This window comes from Dendropsophus ebraccatus, chromosome 4 (genome assembly GCF_027789765.1).
Source record: "Dendropsophus ebraccatus isolate aDenEbr1 chromosome 4, aDenEbr1.pat, whole genome shotgun sequence".
NCBI lineage: Eukaryota > Metazoa > Chordata > Amphibia > Anura > Hylidae > Dendropsophus > Dendropsophus ebraccatus.
Window position 1 is genome coordinate 105,160,437 of NC_091457.1, and position 25,440 is coordinate 105,185,876.

A 25,440-nucleotide genomic window follows, 5' to 3' on the forward strand; every position below is an offset into this window, starting at 1 on the left:
AGGTAGAGGATACAGCGTGCTGTGTGGTGTTACAGGTAGAGAATACAGTGCTGTGTGGTGTTACAGGTAGAGAATACAGTGCTGTGTGGTGTTACAGGTAGAGAATACAGCATGCTGTGTGGTGTTACAGGTAGAAAATACTGCGTGCTGTGTGGTGTTACAGGTAGTAACTGTGTGCTGTGTGGTGTTACAGGTAGAGAATACAGAGTGCTGTGTGGTGTTACAGGTAGAGAATACAGCGTGCTGTGTGGTGTTACAGGTAGAGAATACAGAGTGCTGTGTGGTGTTACAGGTAGTAACTGTGTGCTGTGTGGTGTTACAGGTAGAGAATACAGCGTGCTGTGTGGTGTTACAGGTAGAAAATACAGTGAGCTGTGTGGTGTTACAGGTAGAGAATACAGCGTGCTGTGTGGTGTTACAGGTAGAGAATACAGCGTGCTGTGTGGTGTTACAGGTAGAGAATACAGCGCGCTGTGTGGTGTTACAGGTAGAGAATACAGTGCTGTGTGGTGTTACAGGTAGAGAATACAGCGTGCTGTGTGGTGTTACATGTAGAGAATACAGCGTGCTGTGTGGTGTTACAGGTAGAGAATACAGCATGCTGTGTGGTGTTACAGGTAGAGAATACATTGTGCTGTGTGGTGTTACAGGTAGTAACTGTGTGCTGTGTGGTGTTACAGGTAGAGAATACAGAGTGCTGTGTGGTGTTACAGGTAGAGAATACAGCGTGCTGTGTGGTGTTACAGGTAAAGAATACAGAGTGCTGTGTGGTGTTACAGGTAGAGAATACAGCGTGCTGTGTGGTGTTACAGGTAGAGAATACAGCGTGCTGTCTGGTGTTACATGTAGAGAATACAGCGTGCTGTGTGGTGTTACAGGTAGAAAATACAGCATGCTGTGTGGTGTTACAGGTAGAGAATACATTGTGCTGTGTGGTGTTACAGGTAGAGAATACAGCGTGCTGTGTGGTGTTACAGGTAGAGAATACAGAGTGCTGTGTGGTGTTACAGGTAGAGAATACAGCGTGCTGTGTGGTGTTACAGGTAGAAAATACAGCGTGCTGTGTGGTGTTACAGGTAGAAAATACAGCGTGCTGTGGGGTGTTACAGGTAGAGAATACAGCGTGCTGTGTGGTGTTACAGGTAGAGAATACAGCGTGCTGTGTGGTGTTACAGGTAGAGAATACAGTGTACTGTGTGATGTTACAAGTAGAGAATACAGCGTGCTGTGTGATGTTACAGGTAGAGAATACAGGGTGCTGTGTGGTGTTACAGGTAGAGAATACAGCGTGCTGTGTGGTGTTACAGGTAGAGAATACAGCGGGCTGTGTGGGTGGGACCACAATTAAATTATAAAGTACTGCAAATAATTCAGTAACACAATGAAACTGCATTGTGTGAACACAGCCCAGATGTTCTGCTACAGATTTGGGCAGGGAATGGGCAGGGTGGAGGACTGTGATGAACAGCTGAGGGAAAGCATTGGATTCTGGAATCAGTACTACATTCTGGGAACTGCTCAACCAGGAAGTACAAGAACACAATACAGAACAAAACCCCCCAAAACAAACGGATTTTTGGTAGTTTCAAAACTGGGAGACATAGGTAAGTAATGTTTCATTTTTTTACCTCTACCTAGGTTCCCCTTTAATAGGCTGGACATTGAATCAGAGAATCGCTTCCAATAGGGCTGTCACACTGAATTGCAGTGCATGACTGCTGATATTGTACCTTCCTCATATTGCTGACATACTGGTCAGACTATTGTGCTAGTCAGGAGGGATATACCTATGCAGAATGTTACAGAAGCCATATTTTATGTCACCCACCTTTTCTGATTTCTAGCTCTATGTGACCTGGACTGGTTGTGTGAACATGTCTTAACCAGGTTAGACTGTGGGACTGTCATTGGCTGGGGGACTGTCATTGTCTCATATCCTGTGGATATGAGTAAAATATTTGAGATGGGTATACCCCTTTAAGCCTGAATGGAAAACCTTCCTAATAATGAAATGAGACACTATTTAGTGTACACCCAAACTGCTGAGTGTGAAGATGATGATGGTGGTGGTGGTGGTGAAGGTGTGGATAATGATCTTGTAACCATGTGTAGTAATAAATAAGATCTTTGACTTTGTTTGTTTCACATTCACTTCTGAGTCTGTGCCACAATCAGATTCCGAAATTCCAAAACTGATTTTTCGTTTTTGTTGGAATTTTCCCAGGGTTCATTCTGGTATTTGCTGCTGACCACGGTTGGAAGTAACTTACAGTAATGAGAAAGCAGAAGAGGGTGAAAAGGAATGAAAATAGAGAAAACTGAATTTAAAGGAGACAACCCTGTCTCACAGTGGATGCCATGTCCAGCCTTCTGATAGGTCACCATTACAGCAGCATCAACAGACCACAAACAGTATAACAGCAGGGACTGGTGGCATCTGGTGTAATCTGGCATCTGATGATTAAGACAGACAAGTGGGAGGGGCTTTGACAACTGTACCCTCAATCTAACCAAGAAGTGCATACCATAACATACCATAGAAAAAGGCCATTCAGCTACTATGGGGCCCCTGGAGAGATTGGGCCCATTCCTGGCTACTTTTATCCACTTTGATATAGGGTGGAGACAACTTGTGCAACCAACAAAGGGGTGGAGAATAAATTCAAGGGTCGTGGGAAGGGGTATGAAGAAATCCTTGTATGTGTGTGGGGGGGGGGGGGGGTGGCAAAACCTGGCAACATTAAAGAGGCTTATTATGGTCTGTTATGGGAGTTCGTCTCTGTGTCGTTGCAAGTAAGAGCAATGCACAACCACTGCCACAAGAGACCATAAAAACCCCAAATTTTCATTCCAGATTGATTAACCTTTCCAAGAGTTAAATTTTTTTCCAGGGCCCAACTAAAATAAATAGCATGGGTCCCACAGTTCTGAGACAGATTGTTCTGCCTGGGGTTCAGGAACACTGATATTTTCTTAGAACCCCCAGAGAGTAACTTTATGTAACCAGCTCAGCAGAACACAAACAGCATTACAATCCCTACAATTTTAGAAGTCATAAAAAAATAGTTTGCCAGAAATGTCACAATCATCAGTAAGGCTTGAACTAATAAAGAGTAAATAATACCTAAATGTAACACAAAGAACTGAAAATCCAAGTTATTCCTTTTCAGATCCTGGGGCTGGGGGGGCAATGTAAATGGCCTTTATCATCCACATATGGGAGTGGAGGGCTCAGATTACAGCACAGTCCCCCTTCTCCTTCACTTTTTTCTTTCCTCTGGAAAAGTCTAAAATGTTGTGTCTCCACAGAAAAGCAGCTTCTACCAAGGATCGTCTGTGAGGAGGAAGAAATCAGGGACAATTTTCAGGTTGGTGAAACCTAACTGGAAACATTTGGCGTTGTCTGCAGTCGCTGGACTTAATTCTGCTGGTAACTACAATGTGTGCAGTGAATTATAGTTTATAGACAGAAATTGCAGGAGAGAACACTGGTCACTGGTTACACATGCTTCATCTAACCAATAGCACACAGATAGATGCAGCAGAGCTGAGTTTGTCATTTTGCACAACTCATAGTGCAATGTATCTGTAAAGTTAGCTAGGGCAGCAAAATCTTAAACAATTCTTCTACATCTGCTTATATAGGGGTTTATATATTGTATTAAAAAAGTAAATACGTGTTTACTTTATGTGGAGCTGTACTGTCTTGGAAAAATACAAGCTGGTGTGCATGGGAATAATAGTGATGTATACAGATGTAACACAGCTGAGGATGCTGTCACAAAGGATGATGATATCACAATAACTCATTAATTATGTTACATAGAGAGCAGGTAAAGTAACCAAAAGAATTGGCTGCATTACAAATTCAGCTCTGCTGCATTTCCAGTGGGTATTCTTAAAGTGCCTATGTAATGATCCCCTGGAATATGGGAGCAGTCTGCTGGCATTCATACATCCTCATGTAATATAATGGCTCCCAGAATGAAAAGATTATAGGTTACTTTTGCTGGGTTACCAGAGAGTCGCTTGGCACACTACATTGTACGCAAGTGGTATATACTATACCAGGGAAGGAGCATGAGGCAGTAGGGATTGTGCTCTGAATATACTACTATATATACTATATATACTACATATGCTCTATATATACCACTGGCCACCAGGGGTCACATATAGAATACATGAGTTATGATTGTATATACCAGACTTGAGCTACATTGCATTGTGCATTGACTACCTGAATTATTACCATATATTTTATTAGGCTGAGAATTACTGATTGTATATACCACTGGTCACCAGGGGTCATGCATAGAATATACAACTCATCATTGTTTATACTATAAGACCAAGGCTACAGTAAAGACCACTGGCCATCAGGGATCATGCATTGAATGCTTTACTCTTCATTGTCTATGGTATTAAACAGGGGTACTATATATATCACAGACCACCAGGGATCATGTATTAAATATATGATTATATTTGTTTATACTATAAGGCTATGTTCACACTACGTATATGTCCGGCCGCATATTTTCCGCGGCCGGACATATCTGTATGAAACTCCGGGACTTTACGCAAGTTGCGGCCGGATACGTACGGACCGCAAACTTACGCCCGTAGTGTACTTACGCTTCCTGAGCGCTCTTCGTAGCGATCTGACAGCGGTCTTTTACTTGGAAATCTTCGCCTAGCCCCGGACACCCCACAGAACCTTTTGGATCGGCACAAAAAGCTTTCAAAATGAAGAAACCACCACTGCGTACGGGACCGCATGTAACGCTACGGGCGTAAGTTACAGCATTTCCGTCCCGAAACAATGGTCTGGTTCATTTTTTACGGCGCCGCATACGGTCCGGGCGTAAGTTCGTACGTAGTGTGAACTGTGCGGCCGTAGATCTTATACTTTACATTGTACGCAAACTACGTAAGTTTCCGGCCGCTTATTCACGGAACGCGCTACGGCCGGAAACTTACGTAGTGTGAACCCAGCCTAAGACTGCGGGTATGGTACAGACCACTAGCCACTAGGGATCATGCATTGACCATCTGAATTATGATCAAATATTTTAGGCTTGGGATGACTGTCTGTGTATACCACTGGCCACCAAAGGTCATGTATTGAACATATGACTTATCACTGCATATATTATTCAGTTTGGGCTACTAAGTATGGCGCTGGCCAATGTGAATTATGTTTTGGATACACTGATACAGCTAACTGTATAAACAATAGCTGTAAGGTGCCAAGTGTACTAATGGGTCCTTGTACCCAATATGACTTCATACATTTATACAACACACTGGCTCCCTATGCATTATGGATAGAAATATTATTTTAGATAATAATAGATTCTCTCTATAGTATTATATGAATTCTTCTTAAGGGGGTATACATTTTGTCTAGAGATGTATGAACTGTATACCATTAGACTAGGGCTACTGTATACATCAATGATCATCAGGGATCATGTATTAAATATATGACTTGGCAATTTATATACCACAGGCCAATAGGGATTATGTATTATGGCATCGGAAACTAATAATTGTTTAAACAATATAGCAGAACCAGGAGGGCTCTAGAATTTGATGAACAAGGAGGGCTCCAAATTTGATGAAAATCAGACAACTGGCATTTCAGGTGACGCACTCGCCATTTATTGGATAAAAAATTTATAACAAAAAGTTGCCTGCAGGTGGTGCTGTAGCAGTAAAGGTACTATTTGCATTAACTGAGGATGATGCACGGGTAATCAGTTTTTATTTCCTAAAAGCATGGCTTCCTTATGAACTTACCCTGTGTGATTTGTAGTTATGGGGTTTCTTGAAGAACCAAGTCTACAGTGACGTACTTGCATGGGTGTTGGAATTGAAGGCTAGAATTCATCAGCATGTTGCAGCAGTGTCGGACTGGGGTACCTTGGGCCCACCAGGGAATTTAATCCTAGGGGCCCACCCTACATATACCAGATATAACCATTGTCAAACCTTTCACATGACTATAGTGACCTTGCACAGAGCTGTGTATGTGACCAGCGATGCTCGCTCACTGCTAGTAACTTGTCCGTCTTTCTATGCAAACAGCATAGCGTGCCACTTAATTTTCTTTAAAGTGTCATGAAACTAACAAATCTGAGGCAGCCAGGGGGGTGCGGAAACCTAATAACGAAAGTATACTGACCTGTCCCCGTGCCCTCATAGCGATTCCTTAACGATATCCAACAGACGCAGGCCTCCTGCAGCTCCTCCAGCTGCAACGTCACATACTGGGCTGATGGATCACCCAATCAGTGACTAGGACGGGACACCACTGCAGTCACTGACTGGCTGAGCAGGCAATCCATCAGCCGCTCCGTGACATTGCAGCTGGAGGAGCCAGGGCTAAAATGTACACTGAACCTGGGGAAAATTACTTCCAGCAGCTGTGAGAGACCCGAGAGCAGTGCTATGGGGCACATGGACTGGTAAGTATACTTTATTATCTTCACACACAATACTGCCTGCCTCTCATTTGTTAGTTTCACAAGACTTCTCCTTTAGGGAATCTATCAGCTGTAATTCATGTTCCAAACTGCTGACACTGTTAAATGTTGTTAGGTCAAGAAGACACATGGTACCTAAGGGTACAAACCCACTTGGCGGGTCTGCAGCGAGTCTCCATGCTGCGTTTTTGCAGCGAGACTCGCTGCAGATCCCGGCCCTATACTTTTAATGGCAGACAAACACGCAGCAGGGATGTACATCCCTGCTGCGAGTTTGTCTGCAGCCCACCCCATTAACCCTCCTGGCCGCCGGAGCTGATACTTCACCTGATCCCGGCTCCGGCGGTTCCCGATGTCTTCAGCAAGCCAGAGCGGGGACCAGGTGAGGTATATGCTCCAGCCAGCCACCCGCAGCCCCGGCCGCCCGATCAACCCCCCGCAGCCCCGGCCGCCCGGTCGCAGCCCCGTCCGCCCGATCGCACGCCCCCCCCGCAGGCCCGGCCGCCCGATCGCCCCCCCGCAGCCCAGGCCGCCCCCCCCGCAGCCCCGGCCGTCCGATCGCCCCCCCCAGCCCCGGCCGCCCGATCGCCCCCCCCGCAGCCCCGGCCGCCCCCCCGCAGCCCCGGCCGCCCGATCGCCCCCCCCCCCCGCAGCCCCAGCCGCCCGATCGCCCCCCCCGCAGCACCGATCGCACGCCCCCCCCGCAGCACCGATCGCTTACACGCCCCCCCGCAGCCCCGGCCGCCCGATCGCCCCCCCGCAGCACCGATCGCACGCCCCCCCGCAGCACCGGCCGCCCGATCGCCCTGCTGCGAGTTTGTCTGCAGCCCACCCCATTAACCCCCCGGCCGCCGGAGCTGATACTTCACCTGATCCCGGCTCCGGCGGTTCCCGATGTCTTCAGCAAGCCAGAGCGGGGACCAGGTGAGGTATATGCTCCAGCCAGCCGCCCGCAGCCCCGGCCGCCCGATCCCCCCCCCGCACTCCCGGCCGCCCGGTCGCAGCCCCGTCCGCCCGATCGCATGCCCCCCCCGCAGCCCCGGCCGCCCGATCGCCCCCCCGCAGCCCAGGCCGCCCCCCCCCCGCAGCCCCGGCCATCCGATCGCCCCCCGCAGCCCCGGCCGCCCGATCGCCCCCCCGCAGCACCGATCGCACGCCCCCCCGCAGCACCGATCGCTTACACGCCCCCCGCAGCCCCGGCCGCCCGATCGCCCCCCCCCCGCAGCACCGATCGCACGCCCCCCTGCAGCACCGATCGCTTACACGCCCCCCTGCAGCCCCGGCCGCTCGATCGGGTGGGCGTGCGATCGGTGCTGCGGGTGGGCGTGCGATCGGTGCTGCGGGGGGGCGTGCGATCGGTGCTGCGGGGGGGCGTGCGGCCGGGGCTGCGGGGGGGGCGATCGGGCGGCCGGGGCTGCGGGGGGGCGGCTGGGGCTGCGGGGGGGCGGCCGGGGCTGCGGGGGGGGCGATCGGGCGGTCGGGGCTGCGGGGGGGGGGGGGCGATCGGGCGGCCGGGGCTGCGGTGGGGCGTGCGATCGGTGCTGCGGGGGGGCGATCGGGCGGCCGGGGCTGCGGGCGGCTGGCTGGAGCATATACTTCACCTGGTCCCCGCTCCGGCTTGCTGAAGACATCGGGAACCGCCGGAGCCGGGATCAGGTGAAGTATCAGCTCCGGCGGCCGGGGGGTTAATGGGGTGGGCTGCAGACAAACTCGCAGCAGGGATGTACATCCCTGCTGCGTGTTTGTCTGCCATTAAAAGTATAGGGCCGGGATCTGCAGCGAGTCTCGCTGCAAAAACGCAGCATGGAGACTCGCTGCAGACCCGCCAAGTGGGTTTGTAACCTTAAATATATTTGTCTGTGCTTCTATAGCATAGAAAATGCTTTTATTCTATGGTAGAAAGAGTCGAAGACGCTAAGTCCCCAGCAGGTTTAGGTATGGGAGGAGGAGTTACAAATAAGGGAACTTAACGGGGGGGATTTAAGAAGACTGGCGTACAAGTACGCTGGTCTTATATTAGACTCTGCCCCCTTTCCCCCAGCAGGATTCACAAAGAGACCCATGCCTCTAAGTGAATCCGAGCGGCCAGGCACCCGAACCTGCGCCCTGCTTATGAAATCTACACCTGCTTCTAGCAGGTGTAGATTTTGATCATGATTTACGCCTGCTTGCATGATAAATGAGGCGTGGGAGGAGGCCACGCCTCCTCCCCACCTTGTCACACACCCCCAAGCTCCCTCAGCGCGCTCATCGGGCGAGCGGGGCGTACAGGAGGTGTACGCTAGGGAGAAGGGGCAAATCTACACCTTCTCCCTGGTGTACGCCTCGGGCAGACGTTTAGTAAATTTCCCCCAACGTGTACATACATATTACATACAAATATGCACAATATATACACACATCATACAAAGATATAAAGAAATGCACATTACCTATTTGCATACATAGTACACACACACGCACGATACGTACATCAAATCCTTAGGGATTTTATCAAATCCCTGATTTTATCATTTCCCTGCAACATATATGTGATTTATATTTATGGTGGTGCCCATGTTGTTATGATATGCCGTTTTTTCTTCAAGATTAAAGTCCCCCTTTAGTCCAGGGATATGTACATACATGCAGGAGTTCTACTATCCACTGCTCCATCCTACTTGTGCAGGTGATAGATCTGTGTAGCAGGCTGATGTCCAGCTTTATGATTTTGCAATACGTGATGGATCCACAACTCCCAAGCATAATAAGTTATACCAATGAACGCAAAATAAAGACACAACAAATTGTAATCAGGTGTCAAAGGGTCCCAATTTTATTTAAAATTACATGACACTGAAAATGGCAGACCCCCGACTCACGAAGAGTCACCCTCCAGCACTCAGGCGAGGAAAAAACCCCTGTGGGGGAAACCTTGAGGGAGCCATGGCTGGAGAATTGCCCCTCCCCTGGGCTTAGAGGGTAATACCATACTATAAATATAATAAACTGGATGTGAGTGAGATCTGGCAGCAATATCTGTCACCTTATTGATGGCTAGGCGGATGTATCTCTTCTCCCTCACAGATCCAGGTCCACTCCTTTAAAAAGATGGAGACTTGATGAAGGGGTAGTCTAAAGCAGACCATCCCCTTTCCCATGCTAGAACCTCCAAGGGGTAGGGGGCAGTAAAGTAGTCAATCTCAAGGTCCTCTGGCGCATCCAAGATGGCACTGATCAGGGCGCGGTGCATTGCTTTATGGAACCTTCTTTATGACATAAGCGCTTGTCATCACAGTGCACGGTTGCCATGGTTACTGCAGGCAAACACATCTGAAGCATTAACCCATTAATTACTGGCAATGCACTTTACTGCAGAGGTCACTAAACACACTTGTGACCAAGAAAACAGCTTATGGTTAGGCCACACTAAGAACATGGTGTGATGTGGCCTATAGCAACCAATCACAGCCCAGCTTTTGTTTCTCGAATTACTCTGATAAAATAAAAGCTGAACTGTGATTGGTTGCCATGCGCAACTTATACAGTCTAACTTGTCCATAGCAACCAATCAAAGCTCAGCTTTAATTTTATAAGAGCTTGTTAACATATGAAAGGTGAGCTGTGATTGGTTGCTATAGGCGAATCAGACTGTGTTTTGTCTCTGGCAGATTGATAAAGCTGCTCCATTGCTGTAAAGTTTATGATGATGATGATGAGAGGCAGTAAAGCCCCTATCCAACGGGCCGACTAAGAGGAGCAAACAAGCGCTATTAGCGCTCGTTTGCTCCTCGTTTCCCGCTCTCTGCCGCCACTATTCCAACATAATTATAAAAAAGGTAAAAACAATCGCGCTCCTGATATAAACACAAAAATTAGCATGTGTACTGCTGCGAGCTACAGCTAGTGGTTACTGCCTCCACTATAGATATAAACAATAAATATAAATAAAAAATGCCGTGCCGCGCTAAGTACTGTATACCTTAAAACATAGTCGTTGTTATCAGTGCATTTATAATGCCAGTGCAAAGTATTAAAGCGGGCCGCTCACCGTTAGTGTGTGTGTGGGCTGGCTTGGATCTGTAGTCCTCCACGTCCGTGAACCTGTATGGCTTTCTAATTGATGCTTGAGATGTCGGCTGATCGTTGCCTTCTATTCCATGGGATGATTATCGCCCGTTATCAGCCGAATACGGCTGATAATCACTCAGTGGAATAGGGCCTTAAGTGAGCAGGTGAAAGGCATGTGCAGCAGATGGATGTTTATATGTTGGATGTTTATATGTTGGATGATTATATGTTATCCTGGAGCTGCCAGATAGGGAGGCTCACATCCTGTTTGGGGGCCCACCAAAGGGTAGGGCCCACCTGGGGATTCCCCTGCTCCCCTGTGGCCTAGTCCGAGCCTTTGTTGCAGCAATTAAAGCTGACTCAATGTGCCCAGTGGTGGAAAATGGAGAAGCGTTGTTGAAAACCACTGGGGACATATTGAACATTTGTGGTGTGATCAGTGCTGGCCATAGGGATGATCAACCTGTGCAGCCGCACAGGGCACATAACCCCATCTAGTAAAGGGGGACACCAGCACTCAGCAAGTGCTGTGGCCGCTCCCCCAACCATAAGGGAATCATGAGATTCACGAGAATGGGTATTGGGGTGGAGTGATACTATATGGGGGATGAGGGAGGGGGAGTGATATTAATTGGGGGCTGCAGGAGGGGTTAACACTAAATGGTGACTGCAAGGGGTAAATGGATACTACATGGGGGCTGCAGGGGGTATTTGATACTCTGTGGGACTGCATGGGGGGAACTGATTTGATACTGGGGCTGCAGAGGGGTGATGCTATATTGGGGCGGCAGAGGTGGGACTGATATATGGAGCAGCAATGGGGAACTAATACTATATGGGGGCTGCAGAGGGAACTAATACTATATGGGGGCTGCAGGTTGATGGAGGGGTTAATACTATATACTATATGTGGCTTGCAAAGAATAGGGAACTGATACTATATGGGGGCTGTAGGGGGAGGGGTAACTCATGCTATATGCAGCCTGCAGAGAAGGGGGAACTGATTATATGTGGAGGCTGCAGGGGGATACTGATATTATATTGGGCTGCAAGGGGGAGGGAGATACTGTATGGGGGTTGCACAGAGGCTAATACCATATGTGGGGGCTGCAGAAAGGATGCATAGAGACACCTGCTACTATAGAACCTATAATATATAGAGACCTTACTACTATATAGAACCACAGAGCACACCTTACTATTATGCAGGGGTACATATATATGGAGGCACATTTTGGGCTAACTACACTAAGGGGCACAGGGAAAAAGGAAAAGTGAACAACTTTGATCAGAAAAGATGCTCCTTGGGAGTGACTGAATGTAACTTCACTCCCTTTTAGGGTCTGTAGTGATAGTGGTCATGGTGTGGCAGTATTATTTAGGTATAAAAAGCAGCCAGGTGGTACTGTACCACCTGTAATAGCAGGGCAAGTGGTGTACCCCTTCAGCTCTTTTCATGGGGCCAGAGTGATACAGTATGTGCCCTGAGAGTGAGACTGACATCCCGTAGTGAGCTGGGTGCTTAAAACACTCTAACACTGGAAACTATAACATCACTGCTTAACACAGGTATACTGGAGAATAATGCTTGAAATGGTTTAATCACTGGAGATATACTTGGGAAAATCTTTGGTCATTTGTTGTAGGCTTGACTTAGGTGACAGTGGGGTTACTTGCTGGACCTATTCAGATGCTTGGGTTCACAACTTGATGGGCTCTAACCACCGTGAGGGAGTGGCAACAAAATAGTACTTGCGTCCATGGCTATGACGATCCACCCTTTGCTGTCCAAGGGCACTGAGTAACACAAATCCAGGATGCAGACCCAACCTTGTGGGTAAACCTAGCCATTTGGCGTGACTGAATCCAAGCACATTGCAGCAGATTTCTCGGCTTTAACTTGCCCTTACCTAACTGCTATCTGCTTACTCCTCTCAAGTTAACAGGAAGCTGAAGAATTGAAGAAAACTACTTACTCAGTGTGGAGGTTACTCACTGGAGGTGTTACTAGCCAAGCATGGCTAGTTCTGGAGACAGTGGCATAGACAGTAAAATACATCAGATCACAGTTAACTTCCTAAAAACCTTTCCTTCAGCTGTACCAGGTGGTGCATAGGACAGTGACATTTAGGAGTGGGGGTGCAAACTACTACCTTCATTTCATTGCTTATACACACATATCAATACGGACCTACACATGCTAGAAACAGCAGTAGCAGCACACCCCCTCTGGAACACTGCAGTATCATTGCTTTCAGTTCTGTTCCATGTCCTTAAAGGAGTTTATGTGGGCAATACAAATCATCAGCAGTGCTCTCCCTACACAGTTTTTTTATTTAACTAATTGTGAGTGTTTTATCTGAAGTGCCTGTCGTCCGATTTTCATTTCATTTTGGGCTGCAGAATGCTAACCTTGTACACATAACACTGATCACAAGGTACCATAAATCTAAGTGTTTAAAGTGTATCATCATTTAAAACTTCTGACATGTCATAATGTGTCTGCCCCTTTATTCTAGCAATCGGCGGGGGTCTCAGCACCCTGACCCCAACCGATGCAATGACATGTCAGAAGTATTTTTAAATGATAGGTACACTTTAACTCTCTATTGCACCAATTGCTGTTATTGTTACGTATTTTTTTACAATACCCTTGGTCCCAGGGCGCTATACATAGTTGCATGAAGATATAATTTTATTGTGTAACTGTGTATAACAAATGAAATTGACTTTAATGTTTCTTTGTCTTGTTTTGTCAGGTACATTATAAATCATTTCTGATGAGTTTGAATTCTCTCTGCGTCCAACATGAGTAGAATTAAACAAGTGGGATTTCTAAGTTTTTTCATTTTACTTCTACAATGCATAAATCCTTCCTTGTCTCAGGCCAACTGCTCAGGAGCTGTGTGCAAACCCCTAGAAAACTGTATATTGGAGGTGATAGAGGAGGGGTCCTGCTGCCCATCATGTGCACAGTTTGGCTGCCCATGTGAAGGTTACCAGTACTATGACTGTGTCAGTGTTGGATTTCAAGGTGGGAAAGTTCCCGAAGGTGAGTCTTACTTTGTCGACTTTGGCAGTACGGAGTGCACATGTCCTTCCGGAGGAGGAAAAATAAGTTGCCATTTCATTCCATGTCCTGAACTTCCGCTAAACTGCATTGACATCATGCAGCCAGCAGATGGATGCATTCAGTGTGGTAGGATAGGCTGCATCCACGGTGAAGAGAAGTATGAGGCCGGACACACTTTTCACATGTCGCATTGTAAGTTCTGCCATTGCCCCAATGCTGGGGGTGAGTTAATGTGTTATGCTGTGCCTGACTGTGACATGGAGGCAGGAAACAACACCCATCTTATGGACACTACTGAAAGCGACCCAGAGAGACAATATGACTATCCCTACAGCCACGAGCAGGACCCTCTGGAGATTGTGGAAAAAAACAATAACTTTAAAAGAAACGCCCTGCAGGATCACTCCATGATGGATTATGAAGATGTCACTGAAGAGGAGGTGACCACCTCTCCAACCACAACACAAGCTATCAATCTAGTGGAATTTTCCACAGTCCAATACTCAACCCATCCCATTACCCGATCTTCTACCATGGCTTATACCCCAGAGAGCAGCACCGACATAGAACTTATGTCTTCCACTGAGGCTAGGGTTACTACCAAGGCCACCATCCAACCAGACGTCATAAAGCCAACCACCAGCCCAACTATAACCACCCTGCATAGGACAACGGAGGAAACCAAAACCTCATCAATTGAAAACAGCACAGAGAAGGGCAAGACTCTGGAAATAGATCTTCAAATAAACACGACACAGGATTTGGATCCAGCCGTAAATAAAGATGATTTCCCTGAAGAGGGAAAGGAAGGAAATATTTTCTCCACAACAGCAAAGGCAATGGCAACATCTGTTCAGTGGAGCCCAAGTCCCTCCATGGAGCCACAGGTTACGTTCCCTCATCTGGGTGAGCAGGAGGCCCCGAAGGACATTCTCAATCAATCAAGACCATATGATGGTAAGATGCTGTTTACACATTGAGAGAAAACCACAGCTATGATAGCTACAGGATAAAGTTACATGGAAATCCTATGGCATAAGGGCATCAGGGACTCTCCAGCCATTTCCCAAACTGCAAATGGTGTACAGGTTGGAGGGGTTCAGTCTAACAATAGATTGCATATCTTGATCCTTAGAACCTCAGTCAGTCCATTTTGCCCACAAGCAGCACCATTGAGGCCCATTTTACATGTCATATATAAAAGCTGAGGCTTCAAAAAACCACTTTTTGCAAGGAGGTCCACAGAGATCAAATTGTTGAGGGACTTTCTGAAAAGCCATGCTGGCACCCAGGAGCGTAACTAGAAATGGCTGGGCCCCATAGCAAACTTTTGATTGCCCCCCCCCCCCACACACACACACACCTTGCCAACTGACCATTAAGCCATCAAATGTAGTTATGACTCCATAACTGCAAGCGCTTGTCAGAAGTGCTTGCAGTGAAAGGGACATTTGCAGAACCCAGGAGGCCATCTGGTCCTGTAAATGATGACAGCTGAGGGGGCCCAGTGTATTGCAGGAGCGGGCCACGGGGCCCGCTGATGTGGTGGGCCCCATAGCAGCCGCTATTGCTGCTACAGTGTTAGTTACGCCCCTGCTGGCACCCCTCACAATCTATAGAAAGGGGCTCTGAGTATGTATCTAAGGAGCTGCAAGTGAAAACCTAGTACAGCACTCAGCTCACTTTAGTCGTAGCAGCTAAGCTGTTTGAGAACAAGTCATTCATATATTTTTTACTTACCACTGACCCCAAGCCTTAGGGGCTCCTTGAAGTGTTACTGTAACTTAAAAAAAAAATTGATCTGTTATAAAGCCGGTGTTGATTGTTAGAATAATAAGAAAAAAAGTCTATGGAGTCCATCTCTAGAGGGATGAGAATGCTTGCCCAACTTGATCTAGCCACTTGGGGGGGGGGGGGGGGGAGGACAAGCTAGATTATAATTTTTTTTTTATGAAAGTAGCACCACAGAACAGGTGGGAGGCCCCCATACACATTAGATGGTCAGTTCTTCCAAAATATTTTTCTAATGGGCATGGGCAGCTTTAAAAGTGCCTAGTGTATCACAGTGAGTATAGCTGATTTGCCATGGGGCTACTGAGGAAAGGCTGAACCATAATAGTTTAGTCTTTCAGGTGATTAGTGGGCACCATTGCCTGGGGGACGTTGGACTTGCTTAGTGCAGAATGCTTTTCTATGTAAATATCAGTTTGGTTGATCTTTTTACAGTAGAAGAATTTTCTATGTGGAATTTGCGCAAGGAGAGCGATCCCAGGATGGTTATCTCTGTAGATAAAAATTACATAGACGTCAACATCCCACATGATCAGAGCTGCCCTGCTGGATGGGTGATGTTATCAGGGGTCCAATTATGTGAGGGCAGGAAGGAAGTGCCCCCTGGAATGTCAGAGCCGTCTGCTCACTATCTGTGTATCAGAAAGATGGCGGTTCCTACATCTTATGTCATCTGGCACACTGCATGTCTGTTCATGTGACTGTATAACATCAATAGTGGTTTCCATCAGTTTTATCTCTAGGAAAAGTTCTGTCACATTCCATAAGAACTTTTCTTTACATTGTTTGACATAAAATCACAGCTTTACAATAAAGCAGAGGTCATATTTATTCCCTACATAACTCATATATTACATTGTATTATCTAAGAGGAGATGTTTATTCAATGAGCATAGACACACCTTCTTGTGAGATCGTTTTTACCTTACAGTCACTATGGTGTCCACAATGTTGTCATCCATCTTTTCACATGTCATAAAAGGCTTGCGAATAGTTTATGCTGATAACTTAGTGCCAGTCTTCACCCAAGTTCTAAAATTCTATTCATGAACCTGGAGACCCAGAATTAACAGTCAAGCCAAAATAGATAGCGGTGTAGTGCATGGGATCCTGGGAGCATGCAGATAAGAGGAATGCATAGATGAGCATGCTGTCCAGGAATATGTTTTATTATGCCATGTATAAGTGTCATCCTCTATATATCTGGATGTGACAACAAGGCTTAGCAGTGACAGGGAGCCAAAGGGGGGACTTACGGTACTTGCTTTAATTCTTTATTAACTTCCTTTTGACTTTCATACCTTTCGGTTAGTAACACTATGATTCCCTGTTATCAGCCATTTTAAGGCTGCTGGAATGGAAGAAGAAAGCAAACTCTTGCTCCTTACTATCAGCCATGACAGGTTGGGGGGAAGATGACTATAGGTTAGGTGAAAAATATCCTTTCTACCTTCTTGTCTGTGATTTTAGGCTGGGCAGAGGCTAAAGCTGGCTGTACACCTTCAATACTGTTATCATTCCTGTCTTCTCCATAAACAGGAATATTTGGTGCGACAGAATGTTTCTGTGTTTTCTATGGGGAGGGGTAAGCCGCAGCCAGATAGTTCTGGCCACAGCTTATCTCTCCTAAAACAAAGGGGTTTGACAGTGAAAATCCTTCACACCCAACCCCTATGTTGGTGTAGTGTCAGGAGAACCTCATACACTTTATAGTGACACAATCCTACTTGATATCTGCTGTGGCAAATCTGCATGGGCATGATTGGGTGCGGTTTAGTTGACAGGAAAACCTGTCCTGCATGAAAGTACCCTATAAGGTCAGGACTGTGAGGGTGTCTGGCCCTTTAATAAGCTTCATTCCCCCGTTGTCATGTTTGTTTTCATTCTGTTTTGTTAAGTTTCTCTCATACTGGAGCAATAAAAGCCAGAAAAATGATCCAAAAGGTTCAGTGGAAGTTGCCAACTAATGACACGGATAATGACTTCCATCCGAAATGATTTCTCATTCACGGCACCTCCAGCGCAACACACAAATAATCCCTAATCTTCAGAAAATATGTGAACCTGGCAGCGGCCGGCGCAGTAATGATAGATTCATGAGTCCAACCGGGCCCGCTACTTTCATCACACAATTATTACAAAGCCACAATCCTGTCCTCCCTCAGCTGACTGCAGAACAACACATCTGAGTCTAATGCTAAGTTTACACGAGGCGATTATTGGCCCGAACGTACGATTAACGATTTTGAAGTAACGATTTTTTTTTTATAACGATCAGCGTTTAGACGGTACGATATATTGTACGGAAAAATCGTTTTGCGACCGTAAGCCCGCAGCCCCCTGCAGCGCCCTGATCGCCTCCCCCCCCCCTGCCGCCGCTCCGATCGGGGGGGGGGGGCCGGGCTGCAAGCGGGGGGCCGGCCAGCGGGTGGAGCTGCGGGCGGCCAGACTTTTGCGCGACGACTGTTTACACGGATCGATCGCCGAATTTTTTGCGATCTGCGAACGACGATTTATGAACATGTTAAAAGATCAAAATGAACGATTTTTCGATCGTTCGCCGCGTTTACATGTACGATTATCGTTCGAATTCTATCGTTATCGTGAAAATTCGCCCGATAATCGTTTCGTGTAAACGTAGCATAATGGTGCGTTTACACAGAGAGATTTATCTGACAGATTTTTGAAGCCAAAGCCAGGAACAGACTATAAACAGGGTGCAGGTCATAAAGGAAAGAATGAGATTCCCTGTCTTTTCAAGTCCATTCCTGACTTTGGCTTCCAAAATTGGTCAAATAAATCTGCCTGTGTAAACGCACCATAAGGGCCCTTTTACACAGAAAGATTATCTGACAGATTATCTGCCAAAGATTTGAAGCCAAAACCAGAAACAGACATTAAACAGAGATCAGGTCATAAAGGAAAGACTGAGATTTCTCCTTTTTTCAAATCCATTCCTGGCTTTGGCTTCAAATCTTTGGCAGATAATCTGTCAGATAATCTTTCTGTGTAAAAGTGCACTAAATCCAGTCATATGATGAATCCTGGAACTGCAAGTACAGAGCAGTCACGCTCCATCATCTCTCTGCCTAAAAGGGGTTGTCCAGCGAAACACCTTTTCTTTCAAATCAACTGGTGTCAGAAAGTTATATAGATTTGTAATTTACTTCTATTAAAAAATCTGAAGTCTTCCCATACTTATTAGCTACTATGGGGGAGATTTATCAAACATGGTGTAAAGTGAGACTGGCCCAGTTGCCTATAGCAACCAATCAGATTTCAACTTTCATTTTCCAAACAGTCTGTGAGGAATGAAAAGTGGAATCTGATTGGTTGCTTGTAGCAACTGAGCCAGTTTCACTTTACACCACGTTTAATAAATCTCCCCCTATATGTCCCAAAGGAAATGTTTTATTTTCAGTCTGACACAGTGCTCTCTGCTGACATCTCTGGCTGAGACAGGAACTGTCCAGAGCAGGAGAGGTTTTCTATGGGGATTCATAGAAAACCGAGACAGAGTTCCTGTCTCGGCCACAGATGTCAGCAGAGAGCACTGTGTCAGACTGAAAATAAAACAACATTTCCTGCATGATATATAGTAGCTAATAAGTAAGGGAAGACTGGAGATTTTTTAATAGAAGTAAATTACAAATCTATATACCTTTCTGACACCAGTTGATTTGAAAGAAAAACATTTTCGCTGGACAACCCCTTTAAACTTAAGCAGTGCTATGTGAAGAAAGCTTACATTCATCAAGACCTGCATACCCGTACCCTGGTCTTAAATGCACCCTGGCGAATTTACTAAGATGCAAAAATCTACACCTACAGTACTTTGGAGCTGGGGTAAATTTTTGCCATGATTTACACATGCTAGCAAGCAAAAATCATGATAAATCAGGCGTGGGAGAAGGCCATACCTCCTCCCCGCCTTGCTGTGCCGCCTGCTGTGCTGTGCCCCCTCCCGCCCATAAGGTGAGCGGGACGTACATTGGGGAAAAGGCACACATTTTTGCACAAAAAATCTGCACCTTTTCCATAGCGTACACCAGGGTGCACAATGATAAATTCCCCCCATTTTTGTTTTTAAGTGGCTGAAAACCCGTCCTGACCTGAAGGTTTGTTATACCTTTATCCAATCCATACAATCCTCTGTAAGGGTACAAACACACACAGCAGATACGCAGCAGATTTGATACTGTGTTCAGTTATTTAGATCTAATCTTCTGCGTATCCGCTGCGTTTCGCAGCAGTAAATACGCAGCGTATAAGCCGTGTGTGTTTGTACCCTAAAACTGTGTTTTTTTATGTAAAAAAGCATGTAGATTTTGCACATACCTGCCTGTAAGTGATTTGGTTTTCTGAAACCATTTGTGCTTTATTTTAAAGATATTTTTGTGCATTTTTCCATAGTTTTTTAGATGGAACTGCACCAAAAACCACATAAAGTCTCCTTTATGACAACCTGAACCCCTCACCCCCACCTCATGCACAATGTCTGTGCAGTAAGAACCGGCTCCAAAAACCCTCAAAACCACCCTAAAAAAGAAGTGTTTTTGGAACAGTGTTATACACGTTTTTTTTGTCTGTGTGAACATGCCCTTAGTGGGGGTTATCTAGGTAAAAGGGGTTATCCAGGATAACACAGCTGATAGTCTATCCACAGCTGTTTGGTGCCTACATTACAATGAGAACGGAGCTAGAAGCATTTGGCTCTGTTTCCTGTGTAGCCAGTGTACTGCAGCCTCAGCTCCTATTGAAGTGAATAGGAACCATGGCAGCAGTACACCAGTGCAGCTGTTACACAGGAAACAGAGCCAACTGCTTCTAGCTCTGTTCTCATTGTAGTGCGAGTGTCAAACAGCTAATCGAAGGGGATGCAGGGTGTCAGCAACACCTGAATCAACTGTTTTGTCCAAGACAACCTCTTTAGGGGATATTTTTTCCCCTTAGCATAATACACTGCTGAAATCCAGAGTACAGCCTCAGATTTCTGCAGTGTGTTTTTACCCTTTTTACCACATATTTGGACACATCTTATCCCCATCTCCAGACTAAGGGTATGTGCACACTGAGTCATTTTGACAGAAACTGCATCGTGGAACTCTCAGCTTGCGCCCGCTCGCGGACTTCGCCCGTGTCATAGACTCCATTCTAGGCGGATTCTTTCATCCGTCCAAAGAATGATCAAGTTCATTCTTTGGACGGGGGGCAGAATCCGCCCGTGCATAGAATGGAGTCTGTGACACAGGCGGAGCGCGAACTGAGAATTCCACCACGGAGTTTCCGTCAAAATTACTCAGTGTGCACATACCCTAATATAGTTGCCTGCACCGTTTCATCTCAACAAACTAATAGCCAAAAGAAAAATGTCACCCCCTAACAATGAGAGTGAGAAGGTCCTTATTCACATCACTTTACAGGTCTCTGTTTTCAGTATACGGCTATGTTACCACTACGGGACCATAGGAGGGAAAGGTGGCCTTCTTGTAATATAAACAGCTGCAAATAATGATCATTATTTGCGGACTTCAATATTACGAGGCGGCAACCTTGCCCACTATTATCCAGGGGCGTAGCTAGGATTCATGGCCCCATAGCAAAAAACTGTATGGGGCCCCATGAATCCTGTACGCCCACCATTTATGGCCAACTCCCAAACACACACAATGACGCACATATATACACACAGAGGCACCATTAACATATATACAGATACACCACTGGCATACACACATTCACACTAGAGTGTGATTACACTAGTGCAGATGTATACACCATGAGTAGACTGAACACAGGGAAATCATCTCAGTGTAATAAGAAATACTGAACTAGAAATAATATGTGCTGTATTTTCTTTTAATGGTGGGTTCTTTTATTAGAGCCCAGCATTAATAGAAGCTGCTGCAGAACATCTTTGGGAGCAAATCTGTCAATCACTTGAGACACTACGACATACACAAACACACACATATACACCAGTGTTACAGACATTACTTACATATATACACATATACATCAGTGTTACAGACACTACTGACATACACACATATATACACCACTGTCACAGATACTACTGACATATAGACACCTGTCACACACTACTGACATATACACCACTGTCACAGATACTACTGACATATACACCCCTGTCACAGACACTACTGACATATACACCACTGTCACAGATACTACTGACATATACACCCCTGTCACAGATACTACTGGCATATACACCCCTGTCACAGATACTACTGACATATACACCCCTGTCACAGACACTACTGACATATACACCACTGTCACAGATACTACTGACATATACACACATATACACCCCTGTCACAGACACTACTGACATATACACACACAAAAATACATAGCTACAGAAAATACACTCACTAACATATACATATATAGCCACAGATACATGCATACACACACTCACTGATACACATACATTCACAGACTCAGCACTTACAGCTCCCAGGCTTCCCCCTCCTCCTCCTGTAGTCGGCTGATCTTCACACAGAAGTATTGAGGACCTTTGGGTCATGTAATAAGGTCCTTCATCCTCTCCTTCTGTGCCGTGCAGGACCTGGCAGGTCCTGCTCCTCTTTTCCTCTTCTGATGTGTAGCCCGCTCACCCGGCACTACAGTGAGCGAGCTGAAGAGTACAATGCTGGATCCCTCTTCCTCTCCGGGCCCCTGGGGGATGCGGTAGGCGGCTCTCTGTGGCATAACTATCATGAAGGCAGAGCAGGCTATCTGGGGCCCCTTTCCTGCAAGGGCCCCATAGCAGTCGCCTTCCCTGCCTTCATGGTAGCTACGCCACTGCTATTATCCCGTAGTGGGAACATAGCCTATAAAAGGATACTGTCAAAAAAGTATTCTGACATATATTGTAGAGTACCTATAAATTTTATTGCACCATACACAGTCTACTAGTGACTATATTCAGTGTGCTGTATACATTTTATTATGGGAGACCTGGCACACAAATGTGCAGGCTAGTGCACTTCTGTGTCCTGCAAACAAAACAGAGCAGATGCTCAGATGTCAGTGGTAGACTACACATGGTCTATTAAAACCTGTGGGTACACACAACAGTATACAGTGGACTCCTGTAAATAAATTATTATTATTATTATTATTATTATTATTATTATTATTATTATTTAAATCAACTGGTACTAGAAAGTTATAAAGATTTGTAAATTACTTCTATTTAAAAATCTTCAAGTACTTATCAGCTGATGTATGTCCTGTAGGAATTGGTGTATTCTTTCCAGTCTGACAGAGTACTCTCTGCTGCCACCTCTGCCTATGTCAGGAACTGTCCAAAGCAGTAGGAAATCCTCATAGAAAACCTCTACCTACAGACAGAGGTCACAGCCGAGAGCACAATTTCAAACTGAAAAGAAGGTGCCATTTTCTTTTCGCCATAGTCAAGGTTCTTACTGAGCAGAAAGGATGGAGTGAGGGAGGGGGTTTACTAAATACCTGGGTCTTCCTTACATCACACCCTAAGTCGCAGCCAATTCCTTGTCCTAATAGAAATCACAGACGTATTTTCTGCTTCTCCCGTTTCTGACTCATTCTTTCCCGGCCTCATTACTCACATTTTTAGTGCCTATCTTGGCACAGCTGGCGACTCCAACCCTGTACTGGAGCCCTGTGATTACATATGAAGCAGGTTGTAGTGAAGTAATAAAATATTATTTTATACTTTATTCCAGAAAATCAGATTGATTCCAAGTATCTTGTGTCCTAAACTCCTTACAATGTAAACAAATGAATAGACTGCCTGAGCTGTTGAGCGCAGCTGTCACTGCCAGGGGGCGCACTACGAAATGGGAATTGGTGAACTTTATTGGCAGCAATAAGAGCCAATAATCTTGTGCTCAGTAAAGTGGCAAAATGTTTGTAAAAAGTAAAAGTTTTGTAGAGTATAATGATTCTGCTCTTGCTGTAATGGAAAACTGCAAGCAGCACATCTGTGTAAAGCATGGAGGGGAAAAAGAAGAAACCAGAATTTGACAAAGATGGGTTTCAGGCTGTATCAGTCTAAAGTATAGGGGAAAGGCCAGCTGTAGTCTTTAAAGGGAATCTGTCAGCACCTGGGCCCTACCTGAGGCACAGACAGTGTGCAGGCTGGCAGTCCCCAAGTGAGCATGTCGCCTTTTGGTAATTTGTCTGTGTAGTGGATTATGAACAATCTCGGGCCTCCTACTGTAATGAAGAGTCAAAGAGGAGTTGTAGCTCAGAGTTTGTGTCTCACCTCACCACTCCATCCTCCTCCTTCTTCTTCAAGAATACTCTCTGCCGCCCGACCTCCTGTTCACCCAGCTGTCAGCCAGTGTCTCTGATTGCAGATCAGTCTTCTGTAGGCAGTTTTGGAGCTGTGGTCTAGGGGTAAACCACCTGTCTAAAGACCTGCCACCAGTTCTTTCTTTGGTTCGAATCCCCTGATGGAAATGTAATATAATTATTTTTTTTTCTCATTATTGTATCATTTTTAAAAGTTCAAAGAATTCCCAATCAGGTCCAAATAAAAAATTAGATATTAATATCTGTGCAACATGTTTGTAGTGTGCACCTCTCCATATAAATGCCCTTAGTATTTCTACTATTCAGTAAGCATGCTCATGGCTGGCGTATATGTACACAATAATTAGTGCCAAAAGTCGCATTTAATGAATGGGACACAAACAAGAATCCAAAAATATAGCTAATAAATGTAATAACATTGATAGCTGAGATTTTACAAAAGTTTTTTTTTTTTTTTAGCAAAATTAGCCAAACACAGCCAAATGTACATGCTTAGGAAATTCCCCTTTTTAGTTTTTAATTTTACTGGACTGGCTGAAAGAAGTTGATAAAATTTTGACCTTTTGACCGCAGAAATTTTTAAATTTGTGGAAAATGGATTCTACATTTCTGCATGAGGCTGATAGGCTGGAGTTGTGCAGGTTAATCTCACGTATATGTTCTACTCTTCCCTCATACTTGGATCTTTTCATTTTTCCATTTGGGACCAGACGTCTTATATAAAACCTAATATTCTTTTCAGGCCTTTGTTGTAAATTGGATATTTTGACCCCTCGGTGCCATGTTTTTCTTGGCTCCAACTCCTTCCTCTAGTTTCATTTTGTATTTACATTATTCCACGTTCCCTCCGTCGCTTCTACAAACACTTTGGAGATCCGCCCTACTCGGCTTCACGGCTTCTGACTTTCAGAAAAATTTTATTTTTTAAATTTCCCTTTAGTAGGGAAAATATGTATCAGCTGAATATAAACAAAACCAAAACCACAGCTGGAATGCTGATCCCTCCAGGTAATACAAGATGAGAATGCCAGGGAAAAGCACGACAAAAGGGAAAAGAAAAATAAGGAGAAAAACACACAAAGTAAGAATAAATCTGTGTTCACACACCCTTTTTGACCCTTATTTTCAACAGGTTTTTTTTTTTTGGGGGGGGTCAGCCATTTTAAGCCTTAGATCATTTTTTTTTTTTCAGTTGTTCAGGCTCAAAGAACGGGTGTGAACAGAGCCTAGGGCTGATTTCACATGGTCCAGGTACAGACGCATTTATGTATCCGTATTGCCTAGGGCATTCACTATGATTACGTTAGTAAATTATAGTGGAAATTGCTTTCTTTGAGTCTGCCCCCTCAGACAGCCACAGATGGTCTGCATCTAGCGAGAGGCATGCACCTCTTAATACATCCAGCACATCTAAGGGTGGGTTCACACTAAGGAATTCTCGAGGAATTGAAGCAGAAAGTTTTCTGCTTGAAATTCCTCGCCTATTCAGCTCTGGCAGAATAGGAGCAGAATTTGAGCAGATTTTGAGCAGAAATTGAGAGGAATTTAAGCGGAATTTGAGCGGAATTCAAGCAGAATTTCAAGCAGAATTAAAGCCTCATTGACTTCTATAGGATTCCTCTAGCGGAATCTGCCCAAAGAATTGACATGTCAATTCTTCAGACGGAAAGCAGATCCGCGGTGGAATTTTCAGCGCGGAAATTC

At 45.5% G+C, this 25,440-nt stretch overlaps 1 protein-coding gene across 2 annotated transcripts in view; it reads left to right on the forward strand.

Moving 5' to 3' along the window:
• Positions 1-3,140: 3,140 nt before the first annotated feature.
• The window catches only part of FBLN2 (fibulin 2), a 41,591-nt gene continuing 19,291 nt past the window's right edge, over positions 3,141-25,440 (forward strand). Inside the window, exons 1-2 of one of the 2 annotated variants that reach the window (XM_069968699.1) lie at positions 3,141-3,368; positions 13,301-14,571. In XM_069968699.1, coding sequence (XP_069824800.1) covers positions 13,350-14,571 — 1,222 coding nt within the window. In that variant the 5' untranslated portion in view covers positions 3,141-3,368; positions 13,301-13,349. Of the gene's footprint in view, positions 3,369-10,150; positions 10,310-13,300; positions 14,572-25,440 lie in introns of those variants that run through there. The other variant, XM_069968700.1, reaches the window with a different exon arrangement.